Source organism: Falco biarmicus, chromosome 11 (genome assembly GCF_023638135.1).
Source record: "Falco biarmicus isolate bFalBia1 chromosome 11, bFalBia1.pri, whole genome shotgun sequence".
Classification (NCBI taxonomy): domain Eukaryota; kingdom Metazoa; phylum Chordata; class Aves; order Falconiformes; family Falconidae; genus Falco; species Falco biarmicus.
Window position 1 is genome coordinate 7176818 of NC_079298.1, and position 27919 is coordinate 7204736.

Genomic DNA, 27919 nt, shown 5'->3' on the forward strand with positions numbered 1-27919 from the left:
CCACAGCTGTAACTGAACCAAAGGAGAAGCAGGGTAGCAAAGAGCTGAACAGCACTGGCTCTCCTGAGGTAATATAGTATTAGCTTGGTTTATGCTTGTTGTAATTTTAGTCCAAATCAGTTTGCCTCACATGGGGCACCAATTGCCGCAGCACAAACAAGCCAGTGAGTGACAAAAGACTTTACCATCAGTCAGGTTCTACTGTCCATGCCCTCTCTATAGTCCTGAGGCCAGATCACTCAGCTCCTTGTCTCTGCTACCTCTGCCTTCTTCCTGCTCCAGGCTCCTCCTCCATCCAGCCTCCCCTCCCACACTCCTCAGGGCTATTAGCGGAATGAGCTACAGCTGCACATCTTCCATGTCAACCAACCCACTGCCTTCGAAGCAAGGCTACAGCTGCATATTATCAATGTTAATCAACCCACTGCCTTCATTCCTCTACCTATGCTTATTACAGTATTGCTCTCTGAGCTAATTGGAGATCAGAAGACATCTCCCTGCAAATTTACAAGTGTGGGGTTGCTCTGTTCTAGCTTTACTAGATTCATTCCCCATGCTAATAAATCCTACCAAGAGGCTTGGTATAAACCAACTAGAGTAGTGCGTGCTCAGAACTCTCCTAATGCCATGATGTCTAATAACACTATTACGTCCCTGCCCATGGCAGGGTGTTGGGACTAGATGATCTTTAAGGTCCCTTCTAACCCAAACCATTCTACGGTTCAGTATTGGACTGGACCCTCTTTAGACATTTCTGTATTATACCCTATGACATGGCATTGACAGATCCTGAGATTGTAACAATTATTTTTCTGTCTTTCCTCATGCAATGCTATGTCTAGATTTTCCTCATGCAATGGTATGTCTAGATTTTGTGTTTTGAAGTAGAGATAATGAAAACAATCATATTTGCTGTTTATTAATTTCACCTTCAAATCAATTCCAGCACAAAGATGTTCAGAATAAAAAGGTTGCAACAGAGTTTATTGGTTCAAAATACTCGTATTGTCATCTCTTAAAACAGAAAAGCTTTCTTGAGTCGATGGAAGATTCTCTGTGGTCATTTTCTACACAGCGATAATCAGCCCTCCTGGCTCTTCACACCTCCCTTCAGTACACGATTAGAAGGCCAGTTACCACGAAGGGCCAAATACTTCTTGTGAGGTGAAAGACAGACTTAAGAGCGTATGAGAGTAAACCTGTGATTTTTATAGCTGTATTTACAACACTTCAACCCGACCCACACAACATCCCGCTGCTGTCACCTTCCAGATGAACGAAAAGCCACAACCGCACGCTGGGAGGCACACAGAGGCCAGAAACACCGACACCTGCGGCACGATGCACCGCCACAGGGTCCCTCTTCAGCCAGGCCGGGCTGGGCTCGCCGCGGGCGGCTGGCTAAAGCGCCGCCAGCCGGGACAGGCGACTGCCGGACGGGTCCCGCCGCCCCGCGGCCCTGAGGCAGGGCTGCCCACCCTCACGGGACTGACCCCCCGGCGACAGCGGCCTGGGCGGGTTCCGACCTCCCTCTGCCGCAGCCCTGCTCTTCCTCCCCCCGCAGGCCCCCGCGCTCCCCCATGCCTGCCTGACACCCACCCCTCTCCCCCGCGCTCGCCCTCAGCTGCCCTCGGCGCGCCCCGCCTACCCCTGCGCCATCTCTCCGCCTCCGCCCCGGCTTCTCCTCAGGGCGCGGCTTCACCAAGGGCTACCGCGCACGCGCCGCGCCCCGTTCCCGCCCAACCGCCGCCGCCGCGTCTCGCGAGATCGTCGGGGCCGGTGTCATGGCGGCGGCTGCTGAGGAGCTGGAGGTGGATATCGAAGGGGACCCGGCAGCTGTGCCTGGAGAGACGGCGCCCGGGTGAGTGAGGGCCGTTTGGTGAGCTGGTAGCTCTGCCTCGGCGGTAGCGCTGCCCCTTCCTCCCGCGGCGGGCAGGGTTTGTGCGAGCGCGGCGGCAGTTAGCCTGAGGAGGCGGCGGGGGCGGCTGCCACTTTCTGAGGTGCTGCCCGGGGTCCCGGCCGCCGTCGGGCCTTCCCTCCGCCTCGGGGGAGAGACCCAGGGGTCTCGCTGAGGGGCCCCGGGGCGCGGGGGTGGCGGTGTGGAGCGTCACCGGGCAGAGCGGGGGCCGCGGGGCCTGCGGAGCCGCTGAGGTGAGTGCAGAGCCGGCGCCGTGGGCCCTGCGGCCCGCGAAATGGGGGCGCTCGGTGGGAGTGCTGGGAGAATCCTTTGGGATACACAGCCCGAAGGAAGAACCTGCGTGGCATAACGGGTGGTGAACTTGTGGGCACAGAGGGTTCAGACAGCTGGACGTGGGAAGGTTCAGAAAACTGGTTGGACAACATCATGGTAAGGGGTCTGTAAACGTGCCGAAGTGAGTGAAGCAGCTGTAACTCCAAACCTGGCTATTACACAGGCTGGGAGAGGCTGAGGGATTGTGCCAGAGGCAGTGGCCGCTCGCACGCTATCCTAGCGCAGCACCTGCCACCGCAGGAGGTGGACTGCTGGCCAAAGGGCACTCCTCATCTGGCCCATCTCTCGACATGCTCCAAAATACAACAAACAGGACTTGTGTTGGTTTCTGGCTGTACATGGGGATTTATCCTTACCTCTAAAGAGGGGTTTGAACTGCTGATGCAAAGCGGTTTGGAGTAGCAGCTGAGTTTAATTTACTAGCATTGGAAGGGATATAGGGCTAACGAGTCTTTAGAGAAGTCTGAATGTTCTAGAAGCAAAAGATTTTTGAAAACGAGTAATTACATGAATTACTAAGGAGATTTTATGCTGCATTAAAGTAGGAGACAGTTGATCAATGACCTTAATCGGTGACAAATTTCTAAAACTAATAAGTAGTTATTTACAGAAAAGATCAAGTATGATCTGAAGTCCCTCAGAGCACTAACAACCCTGTACAGTAGGATTCTATTAAACCTCATGTAAGTATGAGCTTTCCTCGGGAAGAAAACAGGTTTGTCTTAAGAACAGGGTGGTTTTACCTTATTGGGGGAAAAAAGCAGAAATGTCACGTGGAGATAATACAACTCAATAAAACTTCTAATATTCAAAAATGCAGTTCTTTATTTGTCCGTAAAATTCTGTTTTCTTTCATGTGTGTATTTTTTACATAGTCACTTGTGCTTTTAGTTTTTCTGGATGAGAATTTTTACTATTCAGGGTTTCACTGGTGTCTTGTACAGTCCGCAGTGAGATAGGTGAGGAGTTGCTACTGAGATTACTAAAAAAGATGATTTACTGAAGGGGGGATTTATGCTGCATCTAATGGAATACAATAAGAGGGTAACGTTATATAAGTCTGCAATATAATAATTTAGTTTTAATACCTAGTTCTGTCATCTTCTGTTAATGTTGTTGTTATCTACTGTATCTTTTTTTTAACTCTGACAGTGTTAATTTTGTTTGAATATGTTTGCGTTGTTTTGAATGCTGGAATTTTTTTCAGAGATGATGAAAACACAGCTTCAGGCCTGCTGCAGGATCATTATCTTGATTCATCTTGGAGAACTGACAACAGTCTCGTAAGTATTTTCTAAATGAATGGTACTTCTAGCAAGGTTATCAGAACTTCTGTTTCCTCCATTCTCTTCTCTCCATGTATGTGGTCTTTCAGGTTTTTAAGCAGTCCTGTTATGTATTGATTCTTGATGCTCAAGTAACACATGACAGAATTCAAGTATTAAAACGTACTTGCATTGTTTGCAGCCATGGACGTTGGATAGCAGCATTAGTGAAGAAAACAGGGCTGTCATTGAGAAAATGTTGATGGAAGAAGAGTATCCTTTTGCCAGTTTGCTTGTATGTTTTTCCGTAGAACAACAAAAAACACCCTGTTTCCAAAGGAACTGGACGAACCTTTTCTTAAGATCACTGAAGCACTGTCATCTTGTAGGTAGACTGCAGAAATCAGGGAGGACCCCTGTATTAATCATCTAGCTACCTGAAGCTTCCTCTGATGCTTCTGATTCTTCAGAAAATCAGTCCAAAGCTTGTAGACTTAAGCTGGCGCTGGCACCAAAACCAGCAATATTTGTCCCCACTTCCACTGCTTGTTCAGTGCCACCTCTGGTGTTGTGCTGATGCGGCTATTTGTGTGGCTTCATAGTGAACCTGATCAAACAGCTGATCTGGCTAAAAATAGCTAGTTCTTTTTGCTGAATTGTTCTTCACTTGGGCTGGTTTACTGTCTGATTTTTGTCTGGCATCATTCATACTTCTGCCAGTGTGCAAGATGAAAACAGGAATGAGGAGCTGCTGCTTTTTATTTTTCTCTTTTTTTAAGCAGTGTTTGCTTAATTAGTCTTACCAGTAGTAGCCTCTATGGCTTAAGTTGGCCTTGCCAGCTGCTAGGTAGGTTATAGTAATAGAAATCATGGGCTAATTTATTTTCATGCTCTTTTTGAAGTTGCGTGTAATAATATTCAGTAATAGAGAAACAAGAAAATAAAGCAATTAGTTTTCCTAATAGAATGAATTATTGAGACTTAATTTGAAAGTAGATAAGGTACCAGCACAATGAAAATTACTTTATTTATATTCTAAGACAAAAAAGAGAAATGCTGTTGTAGAAACAGGATACCCAGTTTACTGCAGGTAAAATGAGTGTGGGGATTCAGAAGTCAAATGTCACTTCCTTGTGCGTTAGACCATTTCACACACTTCTACTAGTTTATTTCAGTTTTGAAAGCAGTGCATATTTGCTTCTACATGCTGAATAATTATGAACCAGTGTAATTTATATGATTATTAGAATTTTCATGTGTACAAATATCTCTGATGTTTTGAAAACTTAACTATTTCAGATATTATTTATCTAATAAATCACTTTCTGAAAAAATATGGCTCAATCAAAAGGAAGTGGAGAAAAGATCTATGAAAAGGTAAGCTGTGTTCTGGCAAAAATTATCAGTTGGATGAGAAGAAATGAAAAGTCCTTCCAGAATAAGGTGGTTTGCTGAGATACACAACAGCATCACAATTATTAATTTTTATTTTCACTTTTTTTTTATTTGCAGCCCACATAAGAAAACTGGAAAAGTCATGTATGTACATTTTAATGAGTGTGTTGCATTTTTAAGTGTGGCATCTGTTTTTTATTAAGTTAACAGATACTACTTAAAAAAAACCCCAAACCTTACAGTTCCTTAGTTCCTTTCTGTTTGGCTGTGCAAATTTGGTTAAGAGACCTTTCAATGCAAAGAAATATTGCCGTCTGTAGTAACTGGCTTGTAGTAAACTATTTTGGTTTTTGTAGCACAGTGGTCCTTCTGAAAAAAACCCTTGTTAATTCTAGTCAGCTTTCTTGCCTGAACTTTTCTGTTTGCTGCTTCTGTGTATTTCTATACCATTAGTTGCTGGTGAATATTGTGTTGCCTTGCCATCTTCCTTTGTGATGGAGATGCTGACATAATTCTCAATATTTTATTTATCAGTCACATTCACGTTTACCTTGAGTTTTACCGAAGATGGGGAGTAGTCTTCCTGCCAGAAGTTGCCTTCAGTTGCTGGGATTTGAGAATATATGTTTTTAAGAAAGCACTAACTTCTGCTTCCTGTTTTTCAAGGGTGCGATCACCTGCAAAATCAGCTAGCTACTCGTTGAAGTGGACGTCTGAAGAGAAAGAACTGTTTGAACAAGGACTGGTAAGTTTCTTTATATAGGTAGTATTTTGAATAGAAGTCATTAGTTTATCTTAAATAAAATTATATTTAATATAAATAAGCATGTTTTATTTATCTGTTTCTGCTTTTATACTTCTAATGTGTAAAAATAATTGCCATCTACAAAGGCTGTAATGATAAATCAGACTTATATTGATGAATCCCCCCCCAAGATGATTTTGTTTACCAGATTTTGTTCATGTGGGGCTGATTACAATTTGAGATCACAAACTATTTCAAGTACACAGCTTTATGGATTTTACAATCATAATGCTTTAGTTAACTACAGGAAATATAATGTGTTCTTGAGGCCAATCAGCTAATAAAGTTAAGTCCTTTAACTACTGTTGTAAGGTTTTTAGAGTATATGGTGGTACAGTGCGGAGTGTTTGCTTTGTCAAGCACAAATTTGTTTCAGTAGAATTCCTTGGGTTAGTAGGCAGCAAAATTCACCATGTACTTCAGCTGGGTGAAGATGATCATCTAGTCAGGCAGAATAGCTATAATTCCTACTGTTGGATGCAATTTTCTTGGTACAATATGGATAGTGAGGTTCTTTACCGTGGGTTTGTGTTACTGTTTGTACATTTGTATGTATTTTTTTGAATTTTTTGAATTGAATAATTGAGTGTTTAAACTCTTTTGACACATAAAGTGCAGTGTCTGGTATGTTACAGTTTGGGTAACTTAAATGTGCTTTGTTGTGCTAGGTGAAGTTTGGCCGCCGGTGGACGAAAATTGCCAAGTTGATTGGAAGTCGTACTGTTCTACAAGTAAAGAGCTATGCTCGGCAGTATTTTAAGAACAAGGTAAGCAGCGTTATCTCTGTATTAGCAAAAGGGCTGTTGGGCAAGTGTGCTGTTGTACACATAGCTTGGTTTAAATCTGTCTTCTCAAGGTACTGCTGCTAAAAGTATGTACTCTATTTATTCCCATATTCAGAGAAGTGGAATATGCTTATTTGCAGACTTAAATATGAAGTCAGAATTGATTGCAAATTCCTAGAATGGCTTCATTATTTTTATTGTTGGTATAAATAAATAAATGTATACACTTGTAGTCTCTTATGCTGTTGGTCGTTCGTCTGAAAATACTTGTTTTCCACTATACAGCTGTGTGTTGTAGTTTTAGCTTTAGCCTTATTTGAGACTTAGGGAGAGTTTTAAGAAGGAATTACTACTGTTTAGGTTTATTTGATTATTAATGATTTATTTTCATTTGAATAGAAATACATACTAATTCACGCTTGGGCTAGAAGTATACCTATAATGCTGTGTAGAAGTCAATTGTGATAGATTAAAATGTATCAAAAGGATGAGATGAGGAAGAAACGCTTCAGATTATCTGCTGTTCAAGTAAAATAGTTCCAATTATTTGGGAGTCAGAGGGGATCGTTTTGTTTTTCCCTCCTAAAAATACTTTGTATTTTCCTAAGGCAAAAAATGGTGACTCTCAAAAAGAAGAGCAAAGTCAGCGTGGGAGCAGCCTTCCCATTGAAGATGGGATAAGGGTAGAAGCATGGTCATCTGGGGTCTTGAGAGGCCGTGCAGACCCCAATCTGAATGCCGTGAAAATTGAGAAGTTGTCAGATGATGAGGAAGTAGACATAACTGATGACATGGATGAAATACTTTCTCCTACCTTCCAGCAAGAAACTGGAAAATCTGAATCATCTATTTCAAAAAGTCCAGTTGAAGAAACAAAGGGAGTGGAACACGCTTTTTCACCTGTGGGACACAGTTCTGCAGCTTCTTTACCTAAAGAAGATCCTCAACATACCAAGCAAGATACAGTGGATGCCTTAGTATTTCCAGGTGTCGCTGCAACATGTTCTCAGCACCTGAATGGTGATAAATCTGTGAGTTTAGATTACCACCAATACAATAATTTTATTGAGAAAGCTGAACAAGGCAGACTAGTAACATCTCGTGGTACTAGACCGGTAACTGACCAGGAGCTTAATGAGGAACAGAGAGACCTGGCTGATAATGGATTGCTTTTTCCTTCTCCCTGCCAAGTGGATGAGGATCATCAAGAAGAAGCAGAGGAGCTTAAGCCACCTGATCAAGAAGTGGAGGTTGACAGAAGCATCATTCTGGAAGAAGAAAAGCAAGCTATTCCTGAATTTTTTGAAGGGCGTCAGGCCAAAACACCAGAGCGTTATTTGAAAATTAGGAATTATATTTTGGATCAATGGTAAGATGCAATAATTACGTTTATTGAAGTAAGTGGTGAGGATGACTTGTGTCCTGCTTTGTTGTAGTTAAAACACTGCTTAGTACTAACAGCTTGCTTCTGAAAAGAGTAAAATTAATTTTATGGTGGCATTATAAAGATTGCCAGTGAACAGCTCTGATTATTAATGCTTCTTTTGAGTCTTCCCAGGTTTTTTTTCTGGCATTCTGGAAGCTAAAAAATAAAAATACTTTAAAGTGTTATGAAAATGAGTAGTGTCCTATACCAGAACAGGCTGCATCCGTTTTAGTTATGTTAATTTATTACAATTTTTATCGTCTTGTAAGAATGCATATATGGTTTTAATAAATCGTTCCTCAAAATAACTGATTAAATTAATTCGGTAATGAGGTCTGTAGCATTGTAGGTACTGCCTTTACAGAAGGGCAGCTAGAAGAAATAGTCTGTGCTAGAGCCAATAATGTTGACCAAAATAATGCTTCAAATTAAGAATCAGTTTGGAGTAGTGCTTGCACACTTGAATATTTTATATTCCATCTTCAAAGAATCAGTTTAAGGAACTGTAGTGATTTGTGGGAGCCAGTTCAATACACAGGTTATTCTATTAGCAGTTCAGTTCTGCATGCTTGTGTCTGTTAGCTTGCTTTTAAGTAGGCAGAATTGCTGAGTTTAACTCTGCCCTTGTTCACTTATCTTGTGTATTGACAGCTTATTCTAGTTGCAGAGAAACTCTAGAATTCCGTACCAGAGAAGTGTTGAGCTGAAACAATTCAGTATCAGTTTAAAAGCAAGTAATAAGTGCATAAAGAGTGAAAACAGGTTTATTTATTACATGGAGGAATCCTGTGATTATATGAGCTATTTAAACTAATCTAATGAATACATTCTATCAGTTTAACTTCCAAGTAATTCATTGCTTCCTGGCACCAGTCATGTCAAAGAGTTTATTTTAACACATGGGACATAAGTTTCACTCTGCATAATTACGGATGTGTGTGAATAACCCTAAAATAAATTGCGTTTTGTGAAGTTTCTTTTTTTGCTGTGATTGCCCTGCACAGTGGTGTGCATTGTGGAAGGAAAAAAAACACTTCAGTGGCTCCTCTTAGCCTCAGCTTAAGCCACACAATTCCTTCCTCCTTCCATGATTTGTTTTACTATTTGACAATGTGCTATGCTTTATTTTAGGGAGAGATGTAAACCCAAATACCTGAATAAGACTTCTGTACGTCCAGGCCTGAAGAACTGCGGTGATGTTAATTGCATTGGACGGATCCACACCTACTTGGAATTAATAGGAGCAATTAACTTTGGCTGTGGTAAAGATATTTTTATTGGAATCAATTCGGAACGCATCTCTTGTTTGACTGTCAGGGGTTTTTTTATTAAAATGAATGTTTTCATGTGAAGGCTAAACGTTAAGGTTAGTAGATGTGTCTTTAAAAGAAAAGTCGTAAGTTCACTTCATTGAAGCATGGATGACTGCACTGTATCAGAATCAAGTATCCATGTGGATAATCTTCTAAATTCTCTGTACTCTTAATGTCTTAAATAGTACTTGTTGTTACATTTAAGTTGTGAAGAAGACAATCTTTCTTTGGACTGTGTTTAGTATATTTGTGTTCCAGCCTATATGGCCATAGCCCATTTTGGTGCTAATGTTGAAGGACTACTTAATGTTAGGGTGTACTGCTGACACAGAAGGATACGCATTAATCCTTACTAGGAAGGACTTTCTGAGAAGATTGTCTCTCATGACCTTTGAAAATCTTAAGGAGTTTGTAACCTGCTTACAAGATTATGGATTTTTGGTTTTACACAAGACCTTTTCTCTTTGCTTCCTCTTCCCCCCACCCCCCGCCCCCTGTTTACCACACGCCAGCTGCATTTTTTTTGTTTTGTTCTTTTCTTTGTCTGGTGGATTTTTTTCCTGATACTTGCTGTATCTGAAATTCTGCCCTCCTTCCACATATGACAGAATTCAAGTTTTGTTTCTTTTTGCCGACTGAATTATAACTGCTTCCTAAATAAAAACCAATGTCTTCATCCTCAGGGCTAGTTTTTTTACAAGATTCAAACATTAAAATTAGGTGATATGTTAAAAGCATATATGTACACCTGTAACATAGAGTTATAAAATATTTATATGTAAATTATAAAACTTATATGTAGTTTTAGAGTCTCTGGGTTGATTTTGGCCTGAAGCTGAATGACAGTCACCTAGGAGAGTAGCAATGTCCTGCAGATACATTTCGTCTGAAGTAAATGTTACTAAAAATAACAATAAGGAAGGAGGTTTTCCTGTCTTAAAAATGCTGTGGTAGTGGGCGAGGGCTATATCATCAGTCAGTAATGTGACCAAGAGGTGTCTATTCACTGTGGGCTTTTTGTTGCTTTTTTCTTTATGGCATTTGTTGTTAACGTCTTACCTATGTCATTCTTGGGTCTGTACCAGTAGTAAGTGGCTACATACTTTACTGAAGCACAGTGCATCTCTCTTCTGTATCTTGTAGAACAGGCTGTCTATAACCGGCCCCAACCAGCTGATAAAACACGATCCAAAGAAGGCAAAGACACAGTGGAGGCATACCAGCTTGCTCAGCGCTTGCAATCCATGGTACGTTCTGGTAAAGGGGCGGTGGGCAGCAGAAAGCATTCAGTGTGAAGGAGGTCTTCTCATTTTCAAGCTAGGGCATGTCAGGAAACATCTTCCTCTCATTCAGTTTGCAGTTTCATTGGTATGCCCTGTAATTTGAGTGTCAGTCTGAGTAAAAGTTCTGCTGTCTGAGAGGTGTCTGCCCTAATGTCTGCTATCTTACACGCTTGGTTTCTGTTCAGGTACTTCACTACGACTGTGTTTCAGTCTTTTCCCTCAGCCCTCACCCGTTCCTCCCCACCTCTCTGTAATCTGTTAGCCTGAATTAGCCAGAAACTACTGGATTGCAGTGGTAGTATGTAATTAACTTGCTTCCATTTTAACTGTTAGGTACGGTAGGTATATGATATGGCTTACAGAGAGCCTTATGCACACAGTTAAGTACGATGGTAACGCATTTATAACCACATGAACTACCAAGGCCTGCCAGGTTTAATTTTCATATTCACATTTAACGTAGCAATTTTAAAGTACTTCACAGCAATATAAATCGATTGGTGAGAGGATAACTAAATCAATCCCACTAAAAAAAATAAATTGAAATGTAAAGAACTGTAATGTACACTAGATGTAAACATACTGGGTTTATAGCTTTTTGTATTGTCTGAGCTATAAATCAGAGCTGGATAATAATGTGCTGTTGCTGTCAGAAATGTTGATGATCCATGGAACATCAACCAGGTGTTATGGTTTACAGCCTTAAAACCCAAAAATTTCACTGAGGTGTTTCATGACAGATGGTGAACTACTTCATTCTGCAGGACTCCAGGGTGTTCTTTCTTTTCTGGAAATATGTCATAGTGTCAGTAACATTCGTGTGGCAGTAGCCTTTTGGACAATGTTCTTACGGCTGATGAAGTGAAGCAGTTTTTTCAGGAGTAAGAACCTTGACTGACGTTGATTTGCTTGCTGCAGCGTACAAGAAGACGGCGCGTGCGAGACCCTTGGGGAAACTGGTGTGATGCAAAGGATTTGGAAGGACAAACATTTGAGGTAACCCTTCTGTTTTTTAAACTTTCCTTAAAGAATTAATTCTGACTAACTGCTAGCAGGTGGTGTTGCATCAAATAGGTAAGGGAAACAGTTGTGTAATAGGTACTTAACCTCTCTTTGTGGAAGCAATAATTTGAAAATGATGTAGCAGCTGTTACATCTTTATGCTGCTGATAAATCCAAATGTACTTTGGTGTTTGCAAAGGTGTTCCTGTTGTGAGCGTGTAGTGCCCTTCACTCTTCTATGCCCATAAAGCTCTTCGCCTTGTCTTGTGGGAGATTTCATGACCCTTTGTTTTCAGTTAACTGCCTTACTAAAGCTAACAGTAGGGGATAGGAGAATGACATGTAAATGTTATTTTTTCAGTCCTGTATGGTTTCTTTGTGTTTATAATGCACGTGATTGAGTCTTAACATTCTGGGTATAGCAATATCCCCAGAAATACTGTGGTTTATTAAGTCCTTGGAAAAATCGTGCAAGTTTAAATATTTCATAGAAGACTCGGAAAGAAAATATCCACTTGTTCATTCCTACAATTTCAAATTATACAAAAAGTGAAGAACTGGAAACATCCTGGTTTTGCTGTCTAGAAACCCACTTATATTTGCAACCTTCAGTCATGAGTATCTGTAACAATTCCATAATGTTATAACACCATACCTGTTTTTGAGTAACTGTGGTTAGTAATTCCAACACTTTCTGCAAAATACATATTTGGATGGAAATTTAGTTTGAAAACACCCCTAACGAAGGGTCATGAGAAATTCTGGGCATGGATTGTAAGGGTGGATTTTCTCCTTCGCCAATCACACTTGCATTTGTGCATGATTTGCTGTACAGGCTGTGATTTTACTGAATTTCATTGACTTGGAGAATGTAATAATTCTCTCAGCGGGCGTCTTGTGGACTAGATCTCTGACGGTCATTACTTTCACACTGCTCAATTCTGCTAGGGCTATTGCCCACTGGCTCGGGTAGTCCTGTAACGCAAATCGACAGCATCTCGAGAGGATGCTGGTGTTAAGAATTTATTCTGGGCTGGTTTTGCAATCACTACTGAAAGAGCACTTAAGACATTAAGGTAGAGTTAATTTTTTAAATTTTTTTTAGCATCTATCGGCCGAAGAATTAGCAAGAAGAAGAGAGGAAGAAAAACTGAAACCTGCAAAATCTTCTAAAGGTTCGAGACAAATAAAAAGGTATTATTTGATGTACATCATGTTTAAACATAGGTCTTCTAGAAGTGAAAAAAATGTCTTGCATAGTGTCAGGCTGGAACGCCGCAGATCATTTATATGTGTTATGGTCTGAAATAACACGTGCAGTTTGAATGTTTCATATGGAAATTCATGAGTGTGGGTAGTGAAGTTTCTGTACTTGGTGGAAGTCATCCTAGTATGGGATGGGAAAATCCAGTAAAAAACCCAAGATTATTCCTCCTCTGCCCAGGAGACAGTGGAAAACTTGAAACGTTCCCTCATTGTCCTACATCTTTAGAGAAATTTTCTTTCATTTTATAGTTCCTTTGATCCCTTTCAGCTGATACCGTGCTGTTTGTTCACTGAAGAAAAACAGGTATGTACCCATGAGTGAATAATCAAGAATGCTTTATTATTTACGGTACTTTTCTTATACTCATTATTGTGTTTATCACTTCAGGAACCTTTTCAAGTGAAAGTGTCTTCCGAAGCACTTTTAATAATGGATTTGGTGAGGATTAAGCTTTGTCTTTTAAAAAGCTATGATGTATATGTTGTGTTGTGGTTTTGTTTTTTTAATGGGCAGCACCAGAAATTTGAGAAATGCAGTACTTTGCATTCAGACCTAAAGCGAGAATCTAGTATTAAATAAAGATTAAAAACCCCTAAAGATGCATGGGGTTTTTTTATATTGTGCTTAATGTACAACCATTTACCCTCTAGAAAACCTAGTAAGAGTGTTACTACCTACTACAGTCTGTCATACTTGAAATATAATTCGCTTAAAGCTACTTTCTGCAATAGACTGCCATTTTGAAATCCTGTACATTAATTTTCTACTAGTCTGGGAATTGATGTTGTGTTTATAGAGCAATGTGGGGGGGTGGTTGTTGTTTTTGGTGTTGTTTGATCTTAAGAACAAGAGGTTGTACCAACATTTGTGCAGTTGTTCAGCGTTGCACAGGGTTCAGTATTTAAAGCTAGCATTGCTGCATGTATGGAAGTGTATAGTGTATTTGTGTAACGTGTATATAATCAAGCGTAATCTTTTCTGTTTGCTTTAAGTGGAAACACTGGGTATTTGAGAATCCCTAGCTGTCCTAAGTTTTCCTTCTGTTTGTCATTGAGAAGTTACTCCCTTGCAGTGAAGCCAATGTATTCTGTTGTCTGCAGAGGGAAACTAGGAGAAATGATACCACTTGGACTTTAATTACTGTTTAATATCATTTTAGCACTCTCATGTATCTATGGCAGAAGTAATAGGGCTGCTAGGTGGAAGATACTCTGAAGCTGATAAAATTGTAGAAGTAAGTGTTTGTCTTCTTATGTTTTCTCTAAAATACTAAAACTGTTATGATAATACATATAATTTGAATAGATGTAAATATTACTTCTGAAGGGCAACAACTTAAATATATGAAAGTTGAAGTTAATTGTTGTAGTCTTGAATGTTAAGAGTTACGCTTATGTTCAAGTGATGGCCTGTCCTCTGTCATGAGGAAGATCTGGTATATGACTCTTAAAATTCTTTAAGTTTTATTGAACTGATGGAGATTTCTTGCATTTATCCATCTGGAGACCTTTTTAACAGGTTTGTGCAGCAGAGCCGTGCAATAGTCTCAGTACAGGACTGCAGTGCGAGATGGATCCCGTATCTCAGACGCAGGCCTCGGAAACGCTGGCTGCCAGAGGGTACAGTGTTATCGGGTGGTACCATTCCCACCCGGCCTTTGACCCCAACCCCTCCATACGAGATATTGACACTCAAGCTAAATACCAGGTACTTGTTGGTGTGTACATTCAAAATAAATAAATAGGAAAAAAAACCCCACCCCAACCAACCACCCTAAAGCCTCTCTGGCATTTATGATCAAATACCATTTTCACTGTAATGCATCTTAAAATCAGTTTATTGATAAATTGACATTAATTCATTTGTAATGTCAGAATGCTGTTCTGAAAAAGGTTGTATTTCTTGTATGTGTCTTTTTTTTGTGTGTGTTTTTGTATTTTCTAGAGTTATTTCTCCAGGGGTGGTGCCATGTTCATTGGAATGATTATAAGTCCTTACAACCGAAATAATCCTCTTCCATATTCCCAGATTACTTGTCTAGTCATTAGTGACGAGATCAGTTCTGATGGTTCCTACCGTAAGTATCAGTATTTTATCCACTGACTTCATTTTTCTTTTCCTTTTGGATACTAAGAGGAGAAACTTTGTCTGTTCTTGAACTTGAGAAACAGGTATTTGTAGATTTATGCTGGTAACTTCTGCTGTACAGAACCAGGAATTTCACTTAGAGTAATCCTGCAAGTAGTCCGTGCTGTCATGACAAGAATAAATAGGTATAAATAGAAGATTATTTTTCTGTATTAACATTTCCCACAATCTGTGAAAGAAATTAAAGGTTTGGGACAGGGGTTGGGGTTGTTTACACACAGTATCCATATGAACAGCTGAGAAACCTGCTCTGCGTGTATTGCGTAGACTTTGCTGTGTAACAGAATTCTGAACAGATCCTCTGATCAAGGAGACAGAAGTGTAATACCAAAGAATTGGCAGCTCTAGCGGCCAAAAATCCTTATTTGAGTAACTTTGCAGTCAGAAGGTCAAAGGATCAAACTTGCCAGCTGTCCAGGAAAGCACAAGATGGGAAAGATGAAACGGTGTGCTGGCATGAATCCCAACTGAAGCAAACAAATTCTTGATTAAAAATATCACTGGCGTTTCCTGAAAAAGGGGTGATTTCCCTTCTTGAAGAGTTAAGAACGTATCGCACAAAATTTATGGTGTTTCAAGTGATCAGATCTCCTTCCCTAATGTGAGAATTCCCATGATAACAGTCTATGGTTATGGTAGCTGCCTCTTCGCTCTCCTCCTCCCTCCACCTGTTTGTCACGATTTTTGCATCCAGACTCCAAGGTTTCCAGTTTCCTTGGCAAGGCAATAGCAGAGGCCGTGTGAGCCAACAGTTCCCCCTCTTGTTTTTTCCTGTGGAAGTACACAAGGGAGACCATCTGCCTGGAGGCTTGCTTCCTCCTCCCAGGGGAAGCGAAGTGGTGGCCACATCTGTGCAATACTCCCTGTTCGCCGTACTGACAGTCCCCTGATCTCGCCCGCATCCCCCATGCATCCCGCCCTCGTGGTGTGGGGGTAAACTACGTAGAAACTTCATCTTGATTGTCTGAGAGGACTTCATATTTATGTCTCTCTCCTGAAACCAGCTTGTTACAAAATGGTGTCTCCTCTGGCTCTTTAGAAAAATTACAGCGTGGCAGCAGTGGATAGAACTATACACTCCGCAAATGAATAAGAATGAGTATTTCATATGAGCCATAAATAGTTAAAAACGCATTCCGCGTTGAATGCTTTTCACATTTGAGATGTGTTCAAATAGCAAATTGTATTTATTGCTTTCTTTTTGCGTACCCTGAGGTCTAGTTGGAAAGCATGCGTTTCATCTCATTAAATTATTACGCTCTTGGAAAGGCTTTTTCTTAATTTATTTTTAATGACTTACTGAAATTTACACTCTCTTTCGTCGTGATTTTTGGTAACTGAATCGTGTTCTGCAAGTAATACTCTGGTGTTCCTTTGGAATACTTTCAAAATTCCTCTTCCCCCACCTGCAATAAACTAGAATTTCTTCCTTTAGGAGAAAAATTCCTCTGAAATCTGGAACAATAGTCAGCCGCTTCATCAGCCAGTTCATACATGAAAAACCCCACCTTTTTTATTCACTTAACCACATAGCTCTTAGAGTATGAAAATGGGACTAAGTTGTAAAAACTCAATTTATTTCACCATTTTTCTGTTACATTGTTGGTTTCTGTGGGCTTCCTTATGGCGTGAGGAATTGGCGAGGGCAGGGAGGAGAACAAGTTTGTTCCCTGCTCCACCAAAATGAAGTTTGGAATCCGAAATGCGTCAGACTTCACTGGCAAGTAACAGAGCTGCAGCCTTCTGCAGGCAGGAATAAATTATGAATGGTGATGGGGAAGGAAGGGGTTGCGTTTAGAACTAAACAAGAAAAAAAGCTGAGTGTACCAGCAACACTGAATGACCATGTTCAATTGATTACAGGCCTGCCCTACAAATTCGAAGTACAGCAGATGCTGGAGGAACCTCAGTGGGAATTAGTATTTGAAAAAACGAGGTGGATAATTGAAAAATACAGATTCTGCCATAGGTATATGTCTCCTTCTGTTATAAAGAATAGCCAGTTTAGAATTCTTGCATGTTTATATTGATGTTTTAGTAAAGATGTGTGGCTGCTTTTGACAGCACTACTATTTGTTTTTCTTCCAACAGCAGCGTCCCCATGGATAAAATTTTTCATAGAGATTCTGACCTGACTTGTTTGCAGAAAGTAAGTTTTCTACTTTTAGCTTTTTTAATTTAATTTTTTTTTTCAAATACAAATTTGCTTTCTATCAGCAGAAGTCACCTGAAGTTACATTTTTACAAATCGGAGAGGTAAACTAATCACAAAAAATGACTTCTGTGGTGCAGCTTATGTAGTTAAGCACACGGTGAAAATCAGAGTGCTCGTTTGAGAGGGTTGGGGGCAGCGGTTAAGTGCAGATACTGAGTTTTAACCTCTGTTTGGAGGAGAATGGATGGCAAATTAATCATGGTTGAGTGTTGTATGCCTTCAGTGGTGAGAGCTGCCTGTATTTCAAGAGCAGATCTGGGCTTCCTAGTCCTTTGTTCGATCAGGAAGGCAGTGCTGTGCCGTGCTTCTCATGCATAAGTGACAACTTTAATTTTCCAGTCAGCGTAGTCATTGCTAGCAAGTTCTAAATAACTACAGCTGTAACATTAATTGCACAAACAAGACAGAAAATCTGCCCAAAGCGAAAGACATAAACAGAAAACACGTACGCAATAATTACCCACTTCTAATTTTTCTTTCCCTCTCAACATGACTTTACTTACAAACAACTTAAATCTAAAATTGACTTGGTAGAATACTCTTGAATTTAGCTGTTGTGTAATTGGTTTTAAATCACCCATGTGTTCTTGTGTGACTGTTCCTTTTTAGAACATATATTGTACAGTTGAACGCTTTCTGTAATGTTAATCCTAAATAAATAAATCAGAATAGTTTTGGAAAACTTACTGGCTAGAAGGGGAAAAAAAATAAACTCAGGAAAACTGACAATTAAAAAAAAGAATCTTCTTTCTTTTGACTAGCTTTTGGAGTGCATGAGGAAGACTTTGGGCAAGGTAACAAACTGCTTCATTGCTGAAGAGTTCCTGACTCAGATAGAAAACTTATTCCTTTCCACGTACAAGAGTGAGCAAAAGAGTAATGCCGAAGAAAATGGGGATGCATGTTCAAATGAATTGCCAGTCTGATGGCTTTAACAAAACACAGTTATGGAATTCTGATTTTATTTTTTCATTTTCTTTCTCTCCTCCCCATTATGTCAGCTTTTGCAGAATTATTGTCTGTTTTAGTAGTAACTGTTAAAGAATCCAGTGTCATCTTATTGTTACGGTTTAAACATACTTTGAAAAACCCCTAACGTGTGTGGGCTGACTACATGAGGAATACTTAATTCTAATGTTTTGTAAAAAAACGAGTGCCACAGTATTGATTGACCAACAGTCTGCTGTTTTGGAAGAAGGACAACCTGTTGAGAATACTGTGCTTTAGTTTCCAAGGGGAGTTTGTCCTCGCTCAAGTCTTCCAGTTTAGGAATTTTTTCTTGTTTTTTGTCTACAGGTACACATCTAACTCGGGATGATTTTTTTCCTTAATGCTTTAGAGATTATAAATTTGAATTAATTCACAAAAGAGAAACTGAAATGAAAATATTGTAGCTCACTGATTTCAAACTTTCCTGATATCCGGTCTGAAGTTTTATTCAGTTGTTGTTTAATACATCATCTGATTTTTTTTTAATCCCCCCCCCCCCCCTTGATCCCTGTGATCAAGTAGCTTTTTGGCATCTTCTTTGCTGTCTTGCTTCTGTATCGGGGAGGAAAAGCTGGCAAGTTCTCCTGACTTCTCAGTAGTGGTTGTGCTTGTTTCCAGTGGAAATGATAACTCCTGTCTTATTGCAGGTTGCAATCTTTCTGATCTTCCATTCTGTGGGGAGGTGTTACGTTGTCCTGCCAGATCGCTGTGGTTTGGCCTCTTCTCATTGCCGCTGTTTCCTGTGGAAACAAGAGCTCTTGACTGATGGCAAACTGAGGGCAACAAGCAGAAAAGTATTTGTCTTTTTAAAGAAAAAACCCACCAACTTTTATATTGAGTCTTCTCTATAACGTGCAGTTCAATAAAAGTACACTGCTTTTTGTCAGTTCTTCAGTTAGCATTTCGTACAAGTATATATTCATATAAATTAGTCATAGGAGGATTGATCTTGATCGAGAAGTTTCTTGATCGCAGCTTGGCAGTGTTTCCTGAGCTGTATCACTTTAAACCTTTACAGAAAAAATGCGCTTAAATTTTGCTTTTGAAGTCATGAGGAAACCTGACTTGTACACAGTTACAACTATTTACACAGATTTATCTTGGGCAGAGTTTCTCAGCGAGGTCTGAAATATATTTGAAAGGATAAAGCAAGCAAGACCTTGACTTTATATCTAGAGGGGGCTGACAATGGACTTGGTTCAGATTTTAAAAAAACCTATATGTGCGTATATCTAGTTCTACGTAACATAAAAGGAATTTTAAGATTTTATATGTTTACATTTTTAACTTCATCTTTTCATTTGTATAAAGAGTTTGAAAAGCTTTAAAATTGTAGAGCTGCATCCCAAGGAGGGAACTCCTTCCCAGGAAGTTAACAGGACTTTGTTTGTCACGCCTCATAAAACGTTAGGCTCTTTCTCCGTGGATGGTGCAGAACCCAATTTTAGGAAAATGTGAGCCCTTGATGCTCAGTGGTTCTCCCAGTGCAGATTAAAGAGCTGCGGGCTTAAAAATACTGGGGAAGGTCTGTGCTCTCTTCTGTGTTCGGATCTGCTGGTGGGTGCAGCTTCACATCCCGCTACTGTGTATCATGTACAAACTTGGTGTATCCATCTACAGAAGGCATGTTGACTCGGTCTGCGTATACTCTACAGTGTCATCTTTGGGGCTTGCTAATCAAAAATCCTGCATGGCTTTCTGTATTTCTAGTTTAAACTACGCTCCTGGTGAGACAGCGTTCCTTCCCTGCTTAGCTCAGAGTGGTCTGCAGCGTCAGGTATTCTTTTGCAGTTCTGCGGAGGTTACTCTCTAGAAAAATCACCCACAGTATAAATGTGTGTACTAAAAGCTGTAATTAGTTCTGATTTGTAGGAAGATAATTTTGATCCTCTTGTGTAACAGAAGTATGAGGTAGGTAACGTTTGTTGTCCACATATGGTCTGTTTCCAGCGACTTCAGGATGGAGGTCGGTATTACTCAGGTAGTGGTAGCTGTGCTGGCTGCTTCTCTCTTTAATGACTAAAATTACTGAAGACAGACAGTTGTTGTATTGGATTTAACAGGGATGTTGCACAAGGCAAGTTTTGAGTAAAACATGCTTTTGAAGCAGTTTGTCTCTTGAGAAGAAGGCCTGGTGCACTATGGAGCATTTGATGTGCACGCTCAGGCTCCGGATTTTAGAGTTCATTAGCAGGCTGGTGTGAGCGGAAATGCAACTGCTAGTACCAGCGTAACCCAGTACTGTCACGCGGTGTTGTATGTGAGTTGGAAGTAGCACATTTGTGATGCTAAGTAATAATTCTATCGGCAGGAGCCGTGGTAAGAAAATGACTTAACCTGCTTTTCATAATTTATTTTGACTGTGTGGTTAACCATATGAGTTTGGAAGTTGCATGCTTCTAAGGAGATAAAAAGCTATTTTACTAATATTACCAGTTCTGCTACCAAATACATATAAGACATTAAATACTTTTCTTGCAGAATCTGTCCAGCTTTTCTTTTCACGCGAGCTTTGTTTGTGTACCTCTCGCAGACTAATCTGCCCTTTCTTTATGTAAGACCAGCTGTTATGCCTTGCCAAGTTGTTGCTCAGGAGGTGGGAAATGTTGGAGTACCAAATAGAATGATACAGTTTAAACTGGAAGAGCCAACAGTTTAAAAGTTAAACAAAGGGGAAAACCCAAACCCCCCACCCCCCATGGTATTTGCCAGAAGTGACATCCTTTGTGAGTGTTGACTGAGTCAAGTTTTGCTGTCCAGTATCAGCAGTGCGTCACCGGCATACGTGCCTCGGGGTCCAGGGGAGGTGAAGGGAAGGCCCTTTTATTTTTTTATTTAATAAGTAATTTTCCGAGAACAATTCAGTTGAAGAAAACAAACAAAGCCCTGAAACAAACAAAACCAGACCTCAAACCAGCTGAACAAAAAAGGTTGACACTTGCCATTGTTATTAAGTACCTTTTTCCTTTTGCTTGCTGCTTTGGTGTTCCTGACGTGGTCGAGTCTGCTAATAAAGACTGTATATGCAGTACCCTGAGAGGTGTGTCCCGTGTCTGTAACGGCCGCTGGTCTCATGAGCATCATCACATCTGCTCGCTCTTTACTCCGAGTCACGGGGTGGTTGTTGCCAAGTTTAGCAGCACTAGAGGGAGCTTTGTTTCAGCCGGTACAACACCGGGCTTTGAACTAGGAGCAAAGTTACTAACCGGTTATTGCTGGGGCATGGGCACTTCTGGCTGGTGGTGACATTTTCGGGGCAGTAGCTGTGTACGTCGCTATAGGTTTGTTCCTTTCATTTCCTCCTAGAAACCCTCTGCTTTGGTCTCCTCCGGCACGTTATCTGGTGGGACTTGGTGGCAGGGATGCCAGGAGGGTAGGTCGCAGTTTCCACAGAGAGCATCCTGGCTGTAGGATCACCGAGCCAGTGCTGTCAGGGCTTGTCTTCACGGGCAGCTCCAGGGAACTACCGCGGTGACCATGGGGTTGCCTTTCACAGCAGCATGTTCCTTACCCCCCTCTGATTCAAGCTGGTTGGTTCCAGCACGGTTCCCGCCAGCCGCAGGAGCTGGATGAGCTCCCCGCGTGGCTGGCAGGGCACGGGGCCTGCCCGGCAGTACCGGGCCGCCAGGCCGTCCTGTTGCGCAGGGGGAGCGGCGGGGCAGGTGGGAAGCGAACAGCAGGGAGCTGTTGGGCGCGTCTGGCGGAGCACTGCACCCCGGCGCCTGCAAGGGTGCTGTGCTGCTGCTGCGCACCCCGCCGGGGCAGTGAGGGGTGTCGGGATGCGTGCGGGGTGACCATGTGGCCCCCCCAGAGCTGGCCTGTGGGAAGTAGCTGGTTGGTAACGCCCCAGTGAATATTGTAATTGTGTTTGATACCGGACAAAGTATTTAATGGCCTAGATAAAAGCATTCTGGTTGTTTAATTGGAAATGCCTTGCTGTTTTACATAGACCTAGTGCCCTGGGTTTATGAGATTTGGAATTGTGCCGAGAAATTGTTTCCGTGGAAGCAGAGATCACTAAAGAAATAACGCACTCCCCATCTCCTACAGGATTATTCCTCTTACAGCCTGCTGTTCTGAATAATTAACTCTTGTAGTGCCGTTACAGCTTAGTGTGGATTAAAGGAAATAATACTTTCCTTTCAATGTCATAGAAGCATTACATGTAGAGATATATAGATATTTTAATATCTATATGGGTATATTTATATTTGCGTGTGCATATATATGTCTATATAGATATTTGAAGACTTCTGTCTTTAAGTCTGTTCTCTCCTTAGTTACAGAGGGGAAAATCCACCAGCAAAAAAAAAAAAAAAGTCAATGGAGAAGCACACTTTCATTTTGGCAACTGATGCGGCTCTGGCAGGGAAACTTGAAATTACTCCTCCTTTGCCCTTGTCTTGCCACTGTTCTACGCTTTTTGCCTGGTGACGGGTATTTTGTAAAACTACTGTGGTGCTTCTAGCCACCTTTGAGGGAAGGGGCAATGAATGTAGTTTTTAATTAAGGTACGAGCAATGAGCGTCTTCCACCAGTAGGGAGAATGGCCCATCTCGGGGAAGCTCTCCAATGATAGTACGAGACTGAGACCAAGCATGACCACCTGTACACATACAAGCAAAGTACTATTTCCTGAAAGTCCTGTTTCTGCCCGTCCATATGGTGCTTTCTGAGCACAAGGGCAGCGCAGCTCTTGACTGTTGCTGTACGGCCATCGCTTCCCTGAAGCCAGTTGTGAGCTGCCGAGTTTACAGCAGTTGAGGCTCTGTCCTCCAGAAAGAAGGAAACCAAAACTACTCTCTCTAAAGTTCATAATGTGAAATAGAATAAAGACAAGACATGAGTATGTAGGTGACAGTTAAATTGATCTTGACTTGGAAGGAGGGATATGAAGTTTAAAAAGAAACAGATTATTATAGGTAAACAAATGACAGAAATTAAAAATGGGAAGTTACTAAACTTAGCAAAGATTCATCAATATGCCAACTTGAAATACTTAGCAATTTTAATAATAATTTTCGCTGTAGTTCTCAATTATTTTCTAAGAAAGGTACCTCCTGTTATTTTTTGCTGAAGGAAGGGGAAATAGAGAGGTGTGACAATGTGCTATGAAGCAGCCAGGAGTAATTTGAAGAACTTGTCTCATCTCTGCTCCCTCAAGAAGTGTATGTTTCTGTGGCTTACTTAGAAACAGGCCTGGCTGCAAAGTCCGACTCCGGATTGTGCCCTTCTCCAGGGGCTACAAGGCATTTACACCTGGAGCTTGGATTTGAAACTTGTAGTGTGTCACAAATACTCCGCTGGCGGCCAGCTCCCCACGGCTCCCTGACGTAAGCCATCGGTACAAGCAGCCCGGCCTGCGCTGACCTGAAGCAGGGCGGGCCCCCAGAAAAGCAGCACCGGCTGTGAAAGGCGCAGCTGCGGGGGTGGGCGAGTGGCGTATACGCTGTTCTGTGGCCGTTACTGGTCCCAAAATAACGACTTATAAAATGTCTGACGGTTTGACGGATCAGATGAATGGGCCTTGCTTAATGCAAAGTGGAAAATACCTTTCAGCTGCTGCCAAAACACATGAAAACGGTAACGTGTGCTGTGTAGATCATTAGGGCACCTGGGAGCAACTGGAGTGTACTGCAAAAGGCATTACTCGAAGTTCAGATTTCCTCAAAAAGAACTAACAACTTTGTAAGGGTAACACAGGCATGAAAATCATTCCTAGTACTGCCTGGGGGGAGGGAAGCTCTCCCTGCTGGAAGATGAGACAGCTCCCGTGCTCTGTAAGTAGGAGAGCAGCCATCAAACTGATGAATAGTTGTTCCTCCAGATTTGGCAGCTACTCCAGGCAGCATATATAAAACTTCAAATTGCTTTATTTTATAAATACATGAAAGTAGAAAAGAAGTAGTACATAACTGTTAAGGATCTAGACAGTGGAGTAATAGAGCAGCCGTGTGATGGAAGATGGAGGAAAAACCGTGATGGAAGTGGAGGAGTAAGGTTTCTTCCAACAGAAATGGGAGAAATTCTGTACACGTGAATTTACACAGTTCATAGAAAGTCTAAAGAAAGGGAAGGGCGAGCTGCTTGTGCTTTAATCCGTCAGGGAAGCCCAAAGTGCTTCAGGTTGGCCAAACCTGTGCTTCAGGTTGGCTTTTGTCTCTTCCCTGTTGTTTCCTCATCGAATAAGAGGGAGGGCAGGCATCTGCAGGCAGGAGTTGGTGTCACTCCCTGAGAAGTAACAGATGAGAGCGCAGCTTGTTGACATCTCCAGAGATGCCAGTTGTGTTGGAAGGAGAACCTGTTTGGTGGGTCTGATTTGAACCTTGATGAAGGCTGCAGCACACCAGTGTGTACAAGCGAGTAGACTCCGTGAATAGACGGAATGTGCCCAGGAGGGACTGAGAACTGCACCTGCACGCTGGTGGGTTCAGATCACCAGGTGGGCTGTTCAACGCTGCCCGCAGAGCGCGCGCTGATGAAGGCAGAAATGATCCCTGTGAAGAAGAACCATTTCTGGGGCCGTCCCCATGGGCTGTCAGGTACTGACAGTATTTATGATCCAGACTGTGAGAACAGACTCCCCAAGCAGGCAGCGCAATCAAACTGATACTTGCTGGTGTGCGAACACTGCCAGAGTAAGAGAACCGAAAAGGGCGACAAAAGCCTGATTTGCACTGAACTGGTTAGAACAAGCTGCATCTAAGTTGAATTGAAACACAAAAAAAGTTCCCGTGCCTTTGATGTTCCTGGTGTACGCCCTGAAACATCTGCTAGAGAGCCAGTGCAAGCTGCACCCCAAGTACATGGAAGCCATTAACTGTGATGCCCACTTACCCAAATGTGCCTGAGCAGGAGTGGTGCTGAGGCATCTAGGTGTGATGTAGATAGAGCTGATGTAGCATGTTACTTTGAAAAAGATGTAATGGATGGCTCTGTATTGCATTCCAACTGCTCATCAACTGCCTCTGCCAATGGAGATGCTCTAGATACTGAAAAAATACAGATTTACTATGCTGATGAAAAAACACCAGTTTTGCGTGAGACAGCTGGTTGCCGGCTTTAGTGCTGCAGTGGTGTGGTGGTGCTGACTGCTGGCTTTGGCATCGCTGTGCTAGTTATTCTGAGGTGGCTGCAGACATAAAAATATGAGAAAGTTGAGATTAAAGAAATGGGTGAAATAAGCGCACCAAGCTCACAGCTGTCCCGATCTGAAAAAAAGAAAGGCAACAACAGGAAGAGGAAAAAAAAAGAAAGCACAAAATACAAATAGTAAGCAGACTCAGCATATGTGGATGGATTTGGAGAGTTTTTTTCCTTTCTACAGATTTGTACAGCGATTGTTCTAAATTAGTTTAGTAAGAATGACTTTTTTTGTGTTTGGGTATAAATTAATTTGGGAGTCAGTTACCTAAATATTTTAAATGCATCCTAATTTAGAAGCTAAGAAAATTGTTACAGCTGTCTATTGAACATAACGCAGAACGCTCTCACTAGTACTGCAGGTCTGGTTCAGCTTGCATAAATACTCTCTGAGTGCTTCTTGGTTCATTTACTTATAGAAATTCAAATACTTGCCTTGGCATAGAGTTATATAGCTGCTTTTCTGTTGGCAAATACTTTTTTTAAAAAATGTGGAGGTTTGGGTTTTTTTCTGTAAAGTTGCTGGAACTTTTTTTAAGCAAATAATTTTATAAGTATTACTAAATAACCAAATAAGGTTGTGATAAGCTACTCTGCGGCACCAGAGGCTTTTATACAGTCATTTGTCAGGAAGCATTCCTGCAGTCACTTCCAGATGTGGAGATCCCAAGTTTGTATTCAGGCAACACAGTGAGCTATTCCCACTTGAGCTCTTTAACAAGGTTCTGACACTCCTAGGCAGGAAGGATCCCTTGATCCCAATGCAAGTGTAAGTTAACCTTGGTGTTCTGCCCAAATTCAGACGCCGGTAATAGCTTTCTGTCTACCTAAATTCCCCTTTTTAGTTTTAACAGGAGGAGATATTTTCCAGTGTTGTACAGCTTCACAGAAAAGCTGCACAATGCTTCAGGACAAGCTGAAAAAGAGCTTTATTCTAGTAGAGCTGCAGGGGGAATTTAAGAGCAGAGTGCGATTACTGAAGTTGGAATTTGGCCAAGACACTAGAATTGGACTTCTTTGCTACCTACTCATCTGCTGCGTTCCTTGTCTGGGAGGTCATATTCACCATGAAGGACATTTTAAAGAAAATAATGCTAGTTGTTAGACACTGAAATATTGGCAGTTATATTCTCTGTGCTGTGTATGGGTGCCTGAAGTCCCACCAGTCTAATCTGCTTACGTTCAAAATGACACCGCTACACCTAGGCACTGCAGCAGGGTCAGCTCTTGTATTCTGTTAATTACTTTCAACGTTACTAGTTTGTAATTCTAGTAAGTCAGTAATGCGCTGCTTCTAGGGCAAATGATTAAATACGCACCTCTGATTCTACTGAATGAATAGGATACCAGGAGAAGTGACAATGCTTTGGTTCTGTTTCTGCCTTTATTTATGCAGAAGAGGAAGAAACTCGCTGTTTAGGGCGTGGGGGTGTTTGTTTAATATTTTTGGCTCAACATACACCATTTCCATTTAACCTTATTCTTGTTGACTTACCTGCTGGAAAAATTTGGGCTTTGGGTACACAGAATGGGGCATATACATCATGTTTCCCCAAACCAAAATTTTTTGCAATTGCATCAGCAGTATTAATACATTCACAAAGTTTTGGCGCAGAGTCTATAATTTATTGCGTGCCTTGCAGAAACACCTCCAAGCTGGCTGTTTTTCAATCAAGTACATATATCAGCACTGATAGAAGATTAAGTGAGAATTTAATATCTGAGCTGAATTTTCCCAGGTCACAGGAAAATTCAGAACTCAGCCTAACTCCACACAATTTTGCAATGAGGCTTTTATAAAATGGATTATATTAAAAATCTGGAGCTCAGTAACCTTCGGTGCTGAAGAAATGTAGGATGAGAATAAAAATTTCCTGAGTACGTTGCTTAACCACTTAACTTACGCAGACCTGATAAAAGCTATGTGTTTGAGAGGCTTTTGCTGTCCTTCCATCAGCGAAGACCATGAGATGTGCAGTCTTTTCTGGGCATCTACTGTGCCTTTCAACATTCTTTTAAAATCACTGCATTTTTCTCACTTCTGTCACAAGAAAAAAAAACACTCAAGGTGAATGATGCGGGTTTGTATTAAAAGAGAATATAAACATGTAGGCATAATTTTTATTAGAAGAGGCAAAACCGACTAATTGTTGAAAAAATCTTAACAGTTAACAGTTTCAGCATCTTTCTTTGGCTGCTGCTTTTCTTTTTAGAAGCTGAGATTGAGAAGAGAGGTTGTTGTGGTGCCATTCATATTTATATTATTCATTAAAGGACTGACCCATGAAAATCATCTGTTGTGATCAGTTATTTCATTGCTAGTCATCAAGCACCAGAAGACTATGCTGCCAGGGGACTGGAAATGCACTAGGGTCATTTAATAGGAGGGATAAGGTGTGTGTCTGCAATTAATAAAAAGAATGCGAAAATTAATTGTAGTGCAGAGCTCAGAGAGCCTCTGTTTGGACTAGATCATTCTACTTGAATAAAACTATTCAAAGCCCCTGTAGGATCTGGATTTTAATAAACCAAACATACCCATTGCTCCTGCTAAGTACTTGCTCCTCTCCTGCTGCTCCAGTGATACCAGCTCTTGAGCTATACGTTAATATCTTTTTTGCACATGGCAGC

General features: G+C 41.2%; 3 protein-coding genes across 8 annotated transcripts in view; 2 read left to right on the plus strand and 1 right to left on the minus strand.

Annotated features, from left to right (window-relative positions):
* The window catches only part of FGGY (FGGY carbohydrate kinase domain containing), a 325624-nt gene extending 323954 nt beyond the window's left edge, over positions 1-1670 (minus strand). For 2 of the 5 annotated variants that reach the window (XM_056356584.1, XM_056356576.1), the window contains exon 1: positions 1649-1667. The gene's annotated coding sequence lies outside the window, so the exon portion shown is untranslated. Of the gene's footprint in view, positions 1-1648 lie in introns of all 5 variants that reach the window. The other 3 variants (XM_056356586.1, XM_056356578.1, XM_056356585.1) reach the window with 2 other exon arrangements.
* On the plus strand, positions 1655-21182 carry MYSM1 (Myb like, SWIRM and MPN domains 1). Of its 2 annotated transcripts, XM_056356567.1 has the most exons (20): positions 1732-1861; positions 3459-3534; positions 3719-3789; positions 4816-4893; positions 5029-5055; positions 5578-5656; positions 6385-6483; positions 7110-7870; positions 9059-9189; positions 10384-10487; positions 11442-11519; positions 12631-12719; positions 13041-13095; positions 13180-13230; positions 13952-14026; positions 14311-14499; positions 14737-14869; positions 16804-16909; positions 17032-17089; positions 17917-21182. In XM_056356567.1, the coding sequence occupies exons 1-20, from the start codon at positions 1785-1787 to the stop codon at positions 18079-18081; spliced, it is 2502 nt and encodes an 833-aa protein (XP_056212542.1). In that variant the 5' UTR covers positions 1732-1784; the 3' UTR covers positions 18082-21182. The 2 variants fall into 2 exon arrangements, with proteins under 2 accessions (XP_056212543.1, XP_056212542.1); XM_056356568.1 differs by lacking the exon at positions 13952-14026 and having other exon boundaries at positions 1655-1861.
* Positions 21183-21318: 136 nt separating this feature from the next.
* On the plus strand, positions 21319-27578 carry TACSTD2 (tumor associated calcium signal transducer 2). Its single transcript, XM_056356603.1, is given in 7 exon segments — positions 21319-24724; positions 24726-24784; positions 24787-24901; positions 24903-24970; positions 24973-25177; positions 25179-25219; positions 25222-27578. Coding segments are annotated over 7 exon segments (750 nt in total). The 5' UTR covers positions 21319-24530; the 3' UTR covers positions 25290-27578.
* The last annotated feature ends 341 nt before the right edge of the window (positions 27579-27919 follow it).